Below are 14,585 nucleotides of genomic sequence, written 5' to 3'. Positions count from 1 at the left end.
TTAAGCCACCAACTTCAGCCCAGGTCATGATCTCATGGTTCTTGAGTTCAGGTTCTGCCTCGGGCTCCTTGCTGACATCTCAGAGCATGGAGCCTGCTTCAGCTTCTGTGTCTCCCTCTCTCTCTGCCCCTCCCCAGCCCGCGCTCTGTTCCCTCCCTCCCTCTCTCTCTCTCTCTCTCTCTCTCTCTCTCAAAAATGAAAACAAACAACAAAAAACATTAAAAAAAAGTGGCATCCCATTTGTGTTTGTTTAATGAATGACAAAACTCAAATTGTCTAGGTAGAACAATAAGGTTATTCAATACAGCATAAACAGCTAATATGAAGACCAGAACTTCATAAAACTCAATGTTAGAGAATTTTAATAATAGAAACTTATAACTAACAAAAACATCTTGTTCAAAATGTAGTTTATTCCCTACTGCCAGGAAACGCTCAAAAGAAGCCGGACAACTCTTTCCTAGGTGTTGTTTAGAAAGGAGATTGTACTAGTTCAGTGTCTTCCAACTTTTTTCTTTTTTTAAACTTTTCAGCACTTTCACAGAAAGGTATGTTAACTTTTTAGGAATTTGTAAAAATCATTTCACTTTTCTCTGACTGCTCAATGATAAAGATGCAAGTTTAGATTGAAAAATGTTTGAGATTGGGGTGCCTGGGTGGCTCAGTTGGTTGAGCCACCAGCTTCGGCTCAGGTCATGATCTCACGGTCTGTGAGTTCGAGCCCCGCGTTGGGCTCTGTGCTCACAGCTCAGAGCCTGGAGCCTGCTTCGGATTCTGTGCCTCCCTCTCTCTCTGCCCCTCCCCCATTCATTCTCTCTCTCTCTCTCTCTCTCTCTCTCTCTCTGTCAAAAATAAATAAACATTAAAAAAATTTAAAAAAAGAAAAATGTTTGAGAAAACTATTATCTATATTAACTATACTTATAGGTTGACTTTAATGTTCTTTATTAATAATTCTAGTGTGAGAAATGCTTACTTTTTTCCAATTGGGATGAAAATTTTGTTTAACTTAGCTTAATTACCAGAAAAAGCATCATCTTCAACAATTTTAAAATTACATGTTCAATTTTAGGATTGAGCACAATTAGAATGCTAAATGAGAAACATGATTATGCTCATTAACTGCAAAAACGTGTATTTTTCTGACTCTTCATAATTACAGACTCCATGTCATTACAGAGTTTATCAGGTTTGTTTTTGAGATTTTTTGGGGGGAAGATATACTAAACGTGCCCTAAATGTCAGATTTCCCATGCAAAACTTACTAGGTGCTTTCAGACTGAAAAAATTAGAAAAAAAAATGTATATGAGATGTTTGAAATTCTTGGATTTAAGTGGCTTATTTTTCAATTTTCCATCTTTTTTCTAATTAAAGAGATATTAGAGATTTAAACTGCTATTTCCTAAAATAGCACTTGCAGTATAAATAACCTTAATTCTCACTTAATGGAAAAACAATCCTTAATGTGATTTTACAGAATTTTGAACAGATGAATTCAACAGACAGATGTGATACTTGTCTTCTCATCTAATTTGCATAGTTTTTTTTCACTTAGTTGATGTAATTCAGCATCAGTATTCTTTAAGTTTTCTGTCTTTAGCCAATTAATTATGGAAATTAATTTAACAATATATATGACTAAGAATACATTTTTAAACCGCATAATGGTGAACACTATCATGAAAGCTAAAGGTGTGTGGTCATGACAAATAAATTGAACCCAAATATTTAGAAGTTTTGCAAGAAAAAGAATCTTAGCACTTAAGATTAAGCACTGAACTCCAGCAATCAACAGGCCAACATTGTAGCATCTATCTCAAAAGAAAATGAAAGCCACTGCATGGAGGAACAGCACTCTTACTGTTTGTAGGAAAAAAAACTGGTACAACCTCAGTGAAGAGAAATTCAACAGAAACCAAAATTACACATAGGCTTAACTCTTTGGTCCAGCAATTCAGCTTCTAGGAATTACATATGTAGATATTTGTGAATGATATTTGTGAAGATTATTTATTGCAGCATTATTTGTAATAGCAAATATGTGGGAACAATCTGAGTATCCACCAATGGGGAATAAATTATGGTATAGACACTAACCATTAAAAACAAAGGATAAGGAAACATCTTATGTATTTGCATGGAAAGATATCCAAGATAGATTGTTAAGTAAAAAACAAGCAAGGTGAACATAGTGTGAAACTAATTACATAAAGTGAGAGACATAATACATATCCACATATATAGTTATTTTATGTTGAAACCTATTAGCTTTTTGTTGAAGGATAACGATATACAAAAAAGTTCATGTTAAGTGTAACCCCAAAGAATGTTCATAAAGTGAACACACACCCATGTAACTGGCACCTAGAGTCCACGTCCTAGATCCAGAAACAGAACACTACAACCAACCCAGAAGCCTCATTATGCCCCTTCTAGTCACTACCCTTCTCCCTACGAGAGTAGGAGTAGTGATCAGTATCCTGATTTCTAAAAGCACAGATTAGTTTTATTTTTATACTTAACAGAAATGGACTCATATAATCTATTCTTTTGTTTTTTTCATCCAACATTATATTTGTGTGATTAACTTGTTATACATTGTTCAATCTCATTGCTGTTTAGTGTTCCACTGCATAAATATGCCGCAGTTTATTTACCCATTCTACTGTTTATGCGTATTTAGGTAATTTCCAGTGTGCGCTGTTATAGATAGCACTTTTATGAACACTAGCATTTGTGTGTCCACATAACTAGAAGAGGAACCGCTGAGTCACAGAATCTGCACAGCTGCAATTTTAACAGAAGCTGCTCTACAGTTTGCAAAACTGGTTGTACCACTGACACCCGCACTAGCAGTATACGAGTTCCAACTGCTATGAATCTCCACCCACATTTGGTATATTCTATCTTTTTGATTTTAGCTACTATTTGTATAGCGGTATCACACTGCGGTTTTAGCTTATAGTTCCCTGATGACTAACAGTGTTGAAAGAGCCTCAACTCCCTCATTTGCTATTTGCTTTTAAAATACTCTCTTTTGTGAGTTGTCTGGGTCTTCTGTCCAGTTTTCCATGGGATTATGTTTTATACTCTTAAATGTTGAACCACATGATTACTTTAAAAATTTTTTTTTAATGTTTATTTATTTTTGAGACAGAGGGAGACAGAGTGTGAGTGGGGGAGGGGCAGAGAGAGAGGGAGACACAGAGTCCGAAGCAGGCTCCAGGCTCTGAGCTGTCAGCACAGAGCCCGACGCAGGGCTCGAACCCACAAACCGTGAGATCATGACCAGAGCCAAAGTCGGACGCTTAACCAACAGGTGCATTCCAGGCGCCCCTATGTTACCTATTTTTTAAGCAATGTAACTAAAATATAAATTTTATAGAGTACTCTCTCCTTCTTGGACATTGTAAACTACTAGCATTGCAAAAGCTCTGAAGTCTTATTCTTTTCACCATCACTGAACAGTCTGTAGAAATGTTTTTGTATAATTTTTATTTCTCAACAAATTGCTGCCTTTTCACTTGGAGTTTTGTAAGTTCTTTTTCTAATTTTATCACATATTTCATTTATCAAACATCTATAATTTCCCCAAAACTCAAAATTAGATAATCTGTAAGTTCAATTTTTTTAACTAGAGTCTTTCTCTTGGAGTCTGTCATCTCCCGCTCCAACAAAAAATGATTGCTAATTCTGCCTCATCCTGGGCTTACCTTCCTTTTCTCTTGATTCTGTTTTCCAGATCCCATGTCTTTCTCTTTTAGTCCCATGTTTTGTTGGAGCACATCCTCCAGTAGCTTTCTTTATTTAAAAAAAAAAAAGTCGATAGAAGGAAAGGAAACATTTGTATCCTTGTATACGTGGAAACATTTTTATTCTGCCTTTATACTTGATACTTCGGCTGACTATAGAATTGCAGGTTGGAAGTTACTGTCTTTCAGACTTTGAAGAAATTTCACTTCACTGTGTTTTAGCATTAGTGTTATTGCTGAGAAATCTAATGTCATTCTAATCCCCATCACTTTATTCTTGTTTCTTCTTTTTGAAAACCTTTAGAATCTTCTATTTATTCTCAGGGTTTTAACCTTGTTAATAATGTGCTTACATGTAGGCTTTTTTTTTTTCATTCACTGTGGGTACTTGGTGGCCCTTTCCATTTGGAGACCCCTGTCCTTTGATCCTGCCAAAATTTCTTGAATTATTATTTTGATCATGTCCTCCCTTCCTATTTTTTGTTCTCTTTTTCTGGAATTCTTAGTTTGTTAACTGACTGGAAAAAAATGAATGAATGAATGAATGAATGAATGAACGGGAAAAGCTTTCTGAGCACTTTTTGTAGAAAAAAGCACAAAGCATCAGACCATATCTTTAAAGCTAAGCATTTTATTTTAGATGACCAAAATTTTAAAACACGGTGTTTTCAGGGCATGTGGGTGCTTCAGTCTGTTAAGCATCGGACTCTTGTTGATTTCAGCTCAGGTCATGATTTCAAGGTGGTGAGATAGAGCGCTGGGTCCAGGGAGCCTGCTTAGGGTTCTGTCTCTCTCTCCCCCTCTCCCTTTCCAGCCTGACCTCTCTCAAGAATCAAAAACAAACAAACAAAAAACAACAACAAAAACACAGTGTTTCATTACAACTTCCCAGTATTGTAGTAACATTGCTACTCTCATCTCAGCCAACACAAAAATACAGGAAACACTGGTTCTCTACAGGCAGAAATCCCCTATTCAAGTCAGGTATTCCTTATTACTGTGGCCTTAGAATTCATTAAAAAAGACTAGTATGGGGGCGCCTGGGTGGCTCAGTCGGTTGAAACGTCCGACTTCGGCTCAGGTCATGATCTCAGGGTCCGTGAGTTCGAGCCCCGCATAGGGCCCTGTGCTGACAGCTCAGAGCCTGGAGCCTGCTTGGGATTCTATGTCTCCCTCTCTCTCTACCCCTCCCCCACTTGTGCTCTGTCTCTGTCAAAAATAAATTTAAAAAATAAAAATTAAAAATAAATGACTAGTATGGGGCCGCCTAGGGGCCTCAGCCCGTACAGCATGGGGACTCTTGATTTCTGCTCAGGTCATGATCTCAGGGTCATGCGATTAGGTCCTGAGTGGGCTTCGTGCTGAGGGAGGAGCCTGCTTAGGATTCTCTCTTTCTCTCTCCTCCCCCTCTCCCCCTCCACCTTCCCCTACTTGCTCTCTCTCCAGAAAAATAAAAATAATAATAAAAATACAGAAGTAAAATGCCTAGTATGGACTTGGTATTGTATATAATATTTGCACTCGCACTCTACAAGAGCGTCATCCCAGTAGAAAAGGTGTTTCGTTCTAAGGTAAAAAAAAAAGAAAAGATTTCTGGTTGCTTTGGGTTGACATTCAACGTTAATTGCGTTCCTCCCAGATGTGTGAGAAGGAAATTTTTGCAGTCTTACCTGGAATCAGAGGGATCGACTCTTCTCCGTTATTTTTCACCCTCTCTATAGTTATGGACAGCAAAGGAGAGAAAAGTAGGTCCCTAGCAGAAGAGCACGGAACAGGAGCTCAACCCGTGATTTGTTGACCGAGTTCAACCGTGACAACCTCTCTCACCCACCTGTCCCTCCTGACGCACCTGGAAGCAACACTGGAAGTGAGGGTAGGCAGGTGCATTTACACCCCCACGGGGTTCTCCCCACTCACCGAGGGGCGCTGGGCGGTCACCGCCACGCCTCCTCCCCACCCAAAGCGTTTCCTGTGCAGGCGCGGAGCGAGGAACCCAGGGCCCTCCGACCCACACCCTGCCGCCTGGGGGTGAGAAGAAAAGCTCGTAGAAACGAGATAGAAGGGGCCGGCCATCTGGCCGAGGCTGGATCCTCTCCTTGCATTCTTTTGGCTTCTATAATCGTTTGCCTCCTGTGTCCACCACCTGGCCGGAGCACCGGTGATAAGGCTCCCTCCCCTTTTTCTCGGGTCTCTCAACCCCCTACCATCCCAGCCATAAAAGGAGGCCGATGCCAAGGTTCGGGGGCTCAGCCTTTGGAGGTGACTCCGCTGGGAGGGCACACCAGTGGCCAACACAGTTTTTTGTTGTTGTTGTTTCTGATTCCCCGAGTGCGCCTGGCTTGTTTGTCTCTTCCCGGGCACCGAGTATTTGCTGCAACATATGGGGTCGGGCCACACCCCCAAGACGCCATCTCAGAGGAGATTCCTCCCCGGTTTGAGAGCCCACAGACCCACCGGACGGCAGGCTACTAAAAGGAACTTTTTGCCCTCAGAGAAAACTTTTCCAAACCTGGGAGCTGGGGGGAAAGAAGACAAATAGCCTCTCCGGCTCCCTTCCCCGCCCCAACCCCCCGCCCGCGCCCCTGCGGGTGTCGCCCAGAGCGGCGGGGATCCCGGGGCCCAGGGGGGGGGCCCTCACCCCGCCTCAGTGTCCGCCGCTGACGTCGTCCGAGAAGTTCGGGGAGGGAGGAGCTCGGACCGGCGGGCTCGGGAGGCTGGCGCGCCTAGAAGGGCCAGGTCGGGCGAGGAAGCTCCTCCTCGACGCGTCGCCGCAGCCCAAGTTGACCCCGGCCCCCGGGAAAGTCCGCTCCGGCTCCAAAAAGCAGCGGCTGGCGTGGGCCGCGCGGGCGATGGGCTGCCTCGTGACCTAGTCCCCGGCGGCTGGGAGGGCCCGGCCGCTCCAGCTCGGGCACGGGGGGCGGGTCCCGGCGCCCGAGCGCGGCCGAGGAGCCCCGGAAGCCTCCGAAGCGGCGGGCACACCCAGAGCCGGCCGGCGGCCCGAGCGCCCGCGCCGCGCGCGACCATGAGCCGGGAGGCCATCTGCAGCGCGCTGCCCACCATTCCCTACCACAAGCTCGCCGACCTGCGCTACCTGAGCCGCGGCGCGTCGGGCACCGTGTCGTCCGCCCGCCACGCAGACTGGCGCGTCCAGGTGGCCGTGAAGCACCTGCACATCCACACCCCGGTGCTCGACAGGTAGGGCGCCCGCGCGCAGCCCCGAACCCCGGGCTCTGGAGCCCACACGGCGGTGACACTTGGGGTCGGCCCCACCCCTTCGTCGCCTCTGGGCAGTCCTTCGAGGCTTGGGGCCCGCGTGGTGGGGAGAACTGTGCTGTGTGGAGGAGCTGCAGCCGTCGCATTCCTCTGCTGCTCACCTCTTCCCTCCACCGCCCTCTCCTCCTTCCCTCTTACTCTGGGCTTGGTCCCTCCCCACACCAAAGTCTGTTCGGCGTGGGTTTGCTCTTGTTCTTGTTTTGTTTGCGGTTTACTACGTGTGGTCGTGAAAGTTTAGATACCAAACTCGACTTGGCTTAGTTTCTCTTCTGACTCCGGCAGGGAGGCCTGTCCCCAGGGGGTGTGGATTATGTGGCTAACAGTAAACCGAATCAGAAGACTATTACATGGCCAGAAATTTTGAGTGCCTCTCACATCCTGGAACCATTTACATGCACTGTCTAGGTTTCAGAGGGGAAGGCTGGCATTAGTTTCTATTAACAGGAAAACATTTCAACCCTATACCATTGACCTGGGAGCGAAGGGACTGGTCGGTAGGGTCTAGTCGTTAGTCTTGTGTACTTTCCCTTCCAGTAGGGATATAACTGAGTCCCGCAATCAGTGAGTTAACATCCATGATTGCAACATTCGCCTCACCTCCCGTGTATCTAATGTCAGAATTCATCATGCTAGATGCCTGATTGGTCCGAGGTTGTTAGTATCCAGTGTCAGATAAATTCCTCAGTTTCAGCTCTGCCAAAGTTACTGTACTTTCATCTGCCTATGGCTTTTCTTTGCTGTGTTGCTATCAGGCTTGGATGGGCCACTCTCACAGTAGATTCGAGACTGTTCCCGCCTTTTGTATATCCTAAACCAGGTCTAGTGATTAATAAGATGTGGTGTCTGTTTCACCGGGGCCTTGAGTTCTGTGGGGCAAGTGCTGGGCACACGTGGGTATGTACATGTAGTCGACTTTGAAGAGTGGTGGTTGGTTAGAAGGAGTGAATCGAGTTTAGAATCAGCCATGTAGATTACGGATATCTGGCCCTAGTGGACCGTTGTGGTATTTTAAAGCAAAGTGATCTTCCCATCTTGGATGCAGCTGCTCAGGATTTTCGTTTATCCAAATTTTGCGCTATTTGAGAGCAAAGGAATGAAGAGGGGGTTCCCTTTCTATTCTTTTTAACAATTTTCATAACCTAAAATTCTTCAGTAGGAAATTCTGTTGTCAAAGAAGCCATAAGGACCAGTTAAACCCTCTGGCATTACTGCATCACGTTCTTTCTCACACTTGTTGCCTATGATGTTAACATTAGCAGTATTTATGTAATCTGAGCATAGGGCTGGGCTATGCAGTTGACTCACAGGATGTCCATTTCCTCACTTACAAGGTGGGAATAATAAATACATGTACTTCTTGAGCTCTGGCGTGGAAAATGTTTGCATTGTTCTCTGAGACCACCTGGAAGAAAAAAGTTTATTTGCAGTTACGTGTTCTCATTTTAATGATCGGTGACGAGTCATTCTCCCAAGCCTGACTTCTGCTCAGTGAGTGGGCCTTCCCAACAATCTCCTAACTCCGTATGTGTAGATGAGTCTGATTGGTTGTTCAAACATCCTGTGTGGATCACATAACTGTTTTGTGATTCAAATTTTGATCTGGGTAATATTGGTGATGTACCTATAAAAGCTGTATTTTTATTTTACATTTTTGTGTGTTTTTTTTTAAATAAAAACCTACTTTTGACCTTTTTTCTGTTTTGCCACTCACTCAATCTTCCTGAAATCTGACTTCAAAAACTTGATTCTTTCTTTTCTCTGATCAAACACCAGAATGGAAAGAACACAGGCTTTGGAGTCCTACAATTTTGATTCAAATCTGACTCCAACTCTGCCACTTAATGTTGGCCTATTAGAAAATTATTTATCTGAGCCTCAGTGCCCTCATATGTAAGGTGGTGATATAAAACCAGGTTTAGAGGGTTGGTCTTTAGATGATAGTCCATAAACAGTGGCTGACACATAATAGGATGACAGTAGAAGGAAGAATGCCTGATACTCTTAATGGGAGAATGAACAAGTGTGTTAAGTATCACTGAGACTTCCCCAGCATGCTCGTGCTCCTTCGCGCGCATGTGCTCTCTCTGTCTCTCTCTCTCTCTCTCTCTCTCTCTCTCGTTTTTTTTTTAAATGTATCCAAAAATCTTTAAGTCCATCCTCTGTCTCACTGCAAGAGTGCTGAACAATATGTTGTTCTTGTTGATCTACATCTCTTGAGGCAAACACAGAACTGTTTAACTTTAGGGAAGATAAGTTTAATTAGGATAAGCTTCATAAACTGATATAACTGGTTGCCTTACGGTTGGGGTCTTAAGAAGGGGGCTGAAGGAGTTGGAGGCTGAAGAACAGGGAGAAGTAAAAAAAGTTTTTTACTTTATGATAACTTGTAACTCTTGAATTTTAAAATATATAAGTATATTACCAAAGTTTTGCTTTATTTTGCTTTTTGTTTTTAAAGCAAGCCTTGTAGTCTGGTCTGGAATGTCTGTTGTTTTCTTATTTCAACAGCCATTCATCCAGGGCTTGGGTGGTTTAAGCACTAACTAATCATCATTGCTTACTTAATAAGCTTCTCCTGGAGATGTTTTTATTATTGCTGCTACCAACATACATCCATCCAGGGTAAAAACGGTGACATCTCCAATTCCTTTGCCTTTTTTTTTTTCTTTCTTCTTCTTCTTTTTTTTTTTTTTTTTTTTTTTTTTCAATATATCCACCTTAGTCACCACAGCCTGGGCATTCTATTCAGCTAGTGTTTTTCTTCCCATTTTCACTGTGACCTGTATAGTTTCAGACTCTCATTGCTTCACATCTTCATTAGTATTATAATAATCTAATATTATAGAATATTAGAATATTCTGCCCCTTTGTGCTGATCCTACATCTTTTTGCCAACTTAATCATCCTAAAAGTTTGTTCTGCTGATGCCTTTACCCTGCTTGAAAACCTGCAGTCATGATTTGGTGACTACCAAATAAAGTGTAAACACCCTCACCTGGCTTTAGGCTCTGCGATGAGGCTGTAGCCTACCCTATTCACCTTCATTCCTTTTACATGCTCTGTTACATATCCTGATTCATATGAAACAATTTGCCATTTTCCAAACACAATCTTCACTGCAACTCCCTTGAATACGTTTGATACATATCTATTACATATCTACCAGGTGCCAGGCCGTTTCAGGTCCTGGGGACACGCAGGTGAAAAAAAAAGTCCCTCCCCTCTTGGAGACCACATCCATCTTGACTGCCCATTTACCAGTAGTTGATAGTCTATCCATCCTTAAAGTACAATTGAAATCCCTCTCTAAAGACTGACAACTCCTCTAGCCCTCAGTTTACTCTTTTTCCAAGTTTCCTATACTTATTTATTTGCTTACTTACTTATTTGTTTTTGGCAGCACTTACCACATTCTACCTTATATGTCAAGTATGTATTCTCTTTTATATGGTTTCCTTTTTTTAAGTTTATTGAGGAATAATTGACAAATGTAATTATATATAAAGTATACAACATGATTTGATGAACATATACATAACATATACATATTACCAAGATCAACATAATTAACATATCCAAAGAAGACCTACAAATGGCCAATAGGTATATGTGAAAAGGTATTCAACATCACTAATCATCAGGGAAATGCAAACCAAAACCACAATGAGTGTTTTTCTTAAAAGATTTCTGGGCAGCTTGAGGACACAGACCATGTTTATCTTTATATTCTCCATAATGCTGAGCATAGTCCTTTATTCATAATAAATGTTCAATACTTACTTATTTGCTTTGTGAATGAATAGGCAAATCAACCTGAGATCCAGAGTTACCCAGGGATCTGTTACAAGCATTTACTTGTTCTAAGTGTTCTTTTCCTGAATTCCATTGTATAATTTCTAAGTATTTTTGACCTTTATGCAACTATTATCATCTAGTCATTTAAATCTACATCTAGTCATTTAAATTATATTGTTTGAATATCTGAAAAAAATTTACATGGTATGCAACCATAAAATTTAATATAATACTGTAATACAACGTAAACTTTAATTCAAACAGCAATCATGCTAATATAGACATTATAAACTTACTAAAATATTGTGTCCTTTCCCTTTCCCAGGAAAGTATAATAATAACCTGTGTATAGCACATTTTTTCTGTCAGTGGCTTAGAGAAGTTATTCTGATTTGTAAACAGACCTGTGAAATATATAGGACAGGTGTTATCCCTTCTTTAAATATAAAGAAACAAAGGGACAGAGAAGTTGCATAATTTACATGAGGTCAATTAATGAAAAAAAATCTAGGCTTAATTAATACTATAGATATGATTATTGTGTATTTTTCATTACCATGAAATAATTATGCATTTTCTTTCTTTAGCGAAAGAAATGATGTTTTAAGAGAAGCTGAAATTTTACACAAAGCTAGATTTAGTTACATTCTTCCAATTTTGGGAATTTGCAATGAGCCTGAATTTTTGGGAATAGTTACGGAATACATGCCAAATGGATCATTAAATGAACTCCTACATAGGGTAAGTATTGTGTATTTTCAGTAGCTATAATTCTGTTATTCAAGTGATCTAGTGTTTTGCCTTTACATATGATCAGATTATTTAGAGATATATAGATGAATCAAAGTAAGAATAATGGAAAACAATTACAGTAGTAAAGTTACACAATTTATGTCTTCTTTTGTTTTGTTAAAAATACCATAGAGTCAGGTCATGCATTCTACGGAACCTAGATTATTTTGCTTAGGTTACTGACTTTGAGGTTTAAACTGAATTCCAGTATCCACATGTGTATATACAGAGAAAGGAGCAGGAAAGAGAAGAGATAAACCCTGCACACTATATAATACCCTGTTAGGTAAGCCAGATTTTATTTTATGTTAAAAACAATTTAAGATTCAGATTAAGTATTAATAATACCAGCCCATTAAGTTCTGAATAGGCCAAATAAATCTGTCTCTGAGTACCAAATATATTAGTTTTTCCAATAATAGACAATGGCATGTGCCATTTACCTTTCTATCAAGGTACCAGTTACTCAGGCTTTGATTGCAAATCCCATCAGTGAGCCAACTAGATGGGCAAATCCTACCAGTAAGCAAATTTGTATCCTTAATCTCAAACTATCTGTATTCATCTATTATTGTTTGCTTGATCTTATATTATTAATATTATCTGCGTTAAGCCTGCTTAACATTGTCTCTCTCTCCCTCTGGCCCTCTCCCCCACTGGCACCCCCCCTCTCTCTCTAAGGGGAAAAAAATACATATATATGCATGTGTATATACATATATGTATGTATATGTGCGTATATGTGTGTGTGTGTGTGTGTGTGTGTGTGTATATATATATATATATATATATATATATATATTCTGATATTTTCTTCCCACACCCCAGTACCCATTAGATACTCTGGTACCCAAATTTGGAGCCCATTAAAAATTATAGAGCCTCCTTCAGTGGACTGCCAACTCCTAGAAGGAATCAGAACATATAGAGTGAGTGCTCTTCTATTTCCATCTCCATGATCAAAACCCTCCATATGATACCGTTCTGCACAGAGGCCTCGTTACTCCTTTGAACTACATAATTTTCAGAAAAAAATGACCTTTTATGGATTAAAAGATTCAGTTACTCACCAAGGTGGGGGTCTGTGTATACCAAAGGAAGTAATGTTTTATGTCTCTTTTGGTTTCCTGTGTTGTGTTATTAGGGTGGGATTTACCTTGAAAGTATTCTTCCTGCAACCTCAAAAAAGATTGTTGAAAAAAATCAAAGTGCAATGTAAAACCGAGTATTTTGAGCCTGTCAATGAGTGGATTAACATGTGATGTCTAGTCAATGAGCTATAAGCTTACCCATTTGTAGAAAAAATTCTCAAGAACAGATTTGAGCTTTTAGTAAAAGCATACTTGTTCATGTCATTTAAAATGTATTCAGTAGCTTGGTGCCTGATGATTCATTGTCAGATCTTCCCAAATTACCAAATTTTTCTGGGTTTATTCATTTTCCTTGGAAGCTACCCTAACTTTTATGTTCTAAAGTTCAGATTAATATCACTTGTAAGTACAAGGAAATATAAAAGATTCTATTTTAAATATGTCTGTATTATATATGCTTAGAAATGGAGATGATCTTTGTCTCTTTCACAAAAGCAAAATGTCCAAAGGCTAATTTTTCATTAGAATACAAAAATTATATAAGAAGCATGAGATATTAATGTATAGTAAATATAATATGGTCCTAATTTTAGTTGATGTAATGATAATTATAATAAAGTATGATTTCATAATAGGAAAGTTAATATATAAATTTTGTATTAATGGTTTGTTAGGTACTAGAAGCAAATTTTGTTTGTGTGTGTTTGTGTGGGTACATGTAGGTTACTTGATGTAAACCATAGAATGAAGAGATAGGTGTGAGTATATGTGTTCAGGTATTACACAGAAAAAAATTGAAACTGTGTTAAATGAAGAAAGAAGAGCCTATACCAAGTAGTTATATTACTGACATAAACCAAAAGGAAATATCAGTATTATAAAGGCATTATTTTCTCTAAAAACTGAGGGAAATAAGATACAAGAATGTTAAATAATAATTGATAGCATGATACTATGAAATAAAAATGAGTATATGTTTTGACCTGAGTTTATGCTGTATTTCCACACGGAATATTTAATTTTCTAAGTGGAAATGTAATGAATGTGGTCACTTATTTTGGTTTTATTTTCATATATATGAAGAAAATGGAATATCCTGTTGTTGCTTGGCCACTGAGATTTCGCATTCTGCATGAAATTGCACTGGGTGTAAACTACCTGCACAATATGAATCCTCCTCTACTTCATCATGACTTGAAGACTCAAAATATCTTATTGGATAATGAATTTCATGTTAAGGTAATTTGGAAAAAAGTTTATCTGTATCCTTGAGTTTAATAGTGTTGAAGACTTTTTAGGATTTTTTTCATCCTACCTAGCCGATTTAATATCTCACTTTTCCATAGCCTGCAATTCTTTTCTTCAGTGCCCCTTCTTCCTGTTGCTGTGGCTTAGTTCTTTCTAGACTCCAGAGGTAGATAGAATTATGGTACAAAATACAAAGTCATTATGTCCTTAATTGAAATTGTCACGTAAACCTTTTTTTTTTTTTTTGGTTTTGAAGTTCTTACAGATTCATGTATGTAGTTCTATGTCACTTTATCACATGTGTGACCGCCATAACAATCAATATACAGCACTGTTCTGTCACCACAAAGCTATCATTCCTGCTACCCCTTTATATTCATACTCACCCTCTTCTACTGTCCCTAACCACGGACAACCACTAATCTGTTTTCCATGTCTATGATTTTGTCATTTTGAGAATGCTGTATAAATGCAATCATGCAGTATGTGATATGTTGAGATTGGCTTTGTTTACTTAGCATAACACATTTGAGATCCATCCAAGTTGTTGCTTATATCAGTAATTGGTTCTTTTTTATTGATGAATGGTATTTCATAGTAGGGGTATACCAAAGTTGTTCAGCCATTTACCTA

The 14,585-nt window shown here is 39.8% G+C and overlaps 2 protein-coding genes across 33 annotated transcripts in view; one reads left to right on the top strand and one right to left on the bottom strand.

Annotated features, from left to right (window-relative positions):
* The window catches only part of LOC128312907 (collagen alpha-1(IX) chain-like), a 228,472-nt gene extending 220,736 nt beyond the window's left edge, over positions 1-7,736 (bottom strand). For 4 of the 31 annotated variants that reach the window (XR_008292834.1, XM_053208665.1, XM_053208666.1 and 1 more), the window contains exons 1-2: positions 6,392-6,813; positions 3,715-3,802 (exon numbers count right to left, since the gene is read on the bottom strand). Coding sequence is in view for 16 of the 31 variants with exons in the window: in XM_053208665.1 (XP_053064640.1) it covers positions 3,715-3,802; positions 6,392-6,813 (510 nt within the window). In the remaining 15 variants the exon portion in view is untranslated. Of the gene's footprint in view, positions 1-3,414; positions 3,803-4,368; positions 4,578-4,852; positions 5,776-6,391; positions 6,814-6,844 lie in introns of those variants that run through there. The other 27 variants (XR_008292839.1, XR_008292846.1, XR_008292840.1 and 24 more) reach the window with 27 other exon arrangements.
* The window catches only part of RIPK2 (receptor interacting serine/threonine kinase 2), a 31,550-nt gene continuing 23,740 nt past the window's right edge, over positions 6,776-14,585 (top strand). Inside the window, exons 1-3 of one of the 2 annotated variants that reach the window (XM_027064270.2) lie at positions 6,776-6,948; positions 11,409-11,562; positions 13,788-13,943. In XM_027064270.2, the coding sequence (XP_026920071.2) occupies positions 6,776-6,948; positions 11,409-11,562; positions 13,788-13,943 (483 nt within the window). Of the gene's footprint in view, positions 6,949-11,408; positions 11,563-12,441; positions 12,543-13,787; positions 13,944-14,585 lie in introns of those variants that run through there. The other variant, XM_053208663.1, reaches the window with a different exon arrangement.

Source organism: Acinonyx jubatus, chromosome F2, assembly GCF_027475565.1.
Source record: "Acinonyx jubatus isolate Ajub_Pintada_27869175 chromosome F2, VMU_Ajub_asm_v1.0, whole genome shotgun sequence".
In the NCBI taxonomy this organism is placed as follows: Eukaryota; Metazoa; Chordata; class Mammalia; order Carnivora; family Felidae; genus Acinonyx; species Acinonyx jubatus.
The sequence above is the reverse complement of the archived record's forward strand: the minus strand, read 5'-3'. Positions and strand labels throughout refer to the sequence as shown.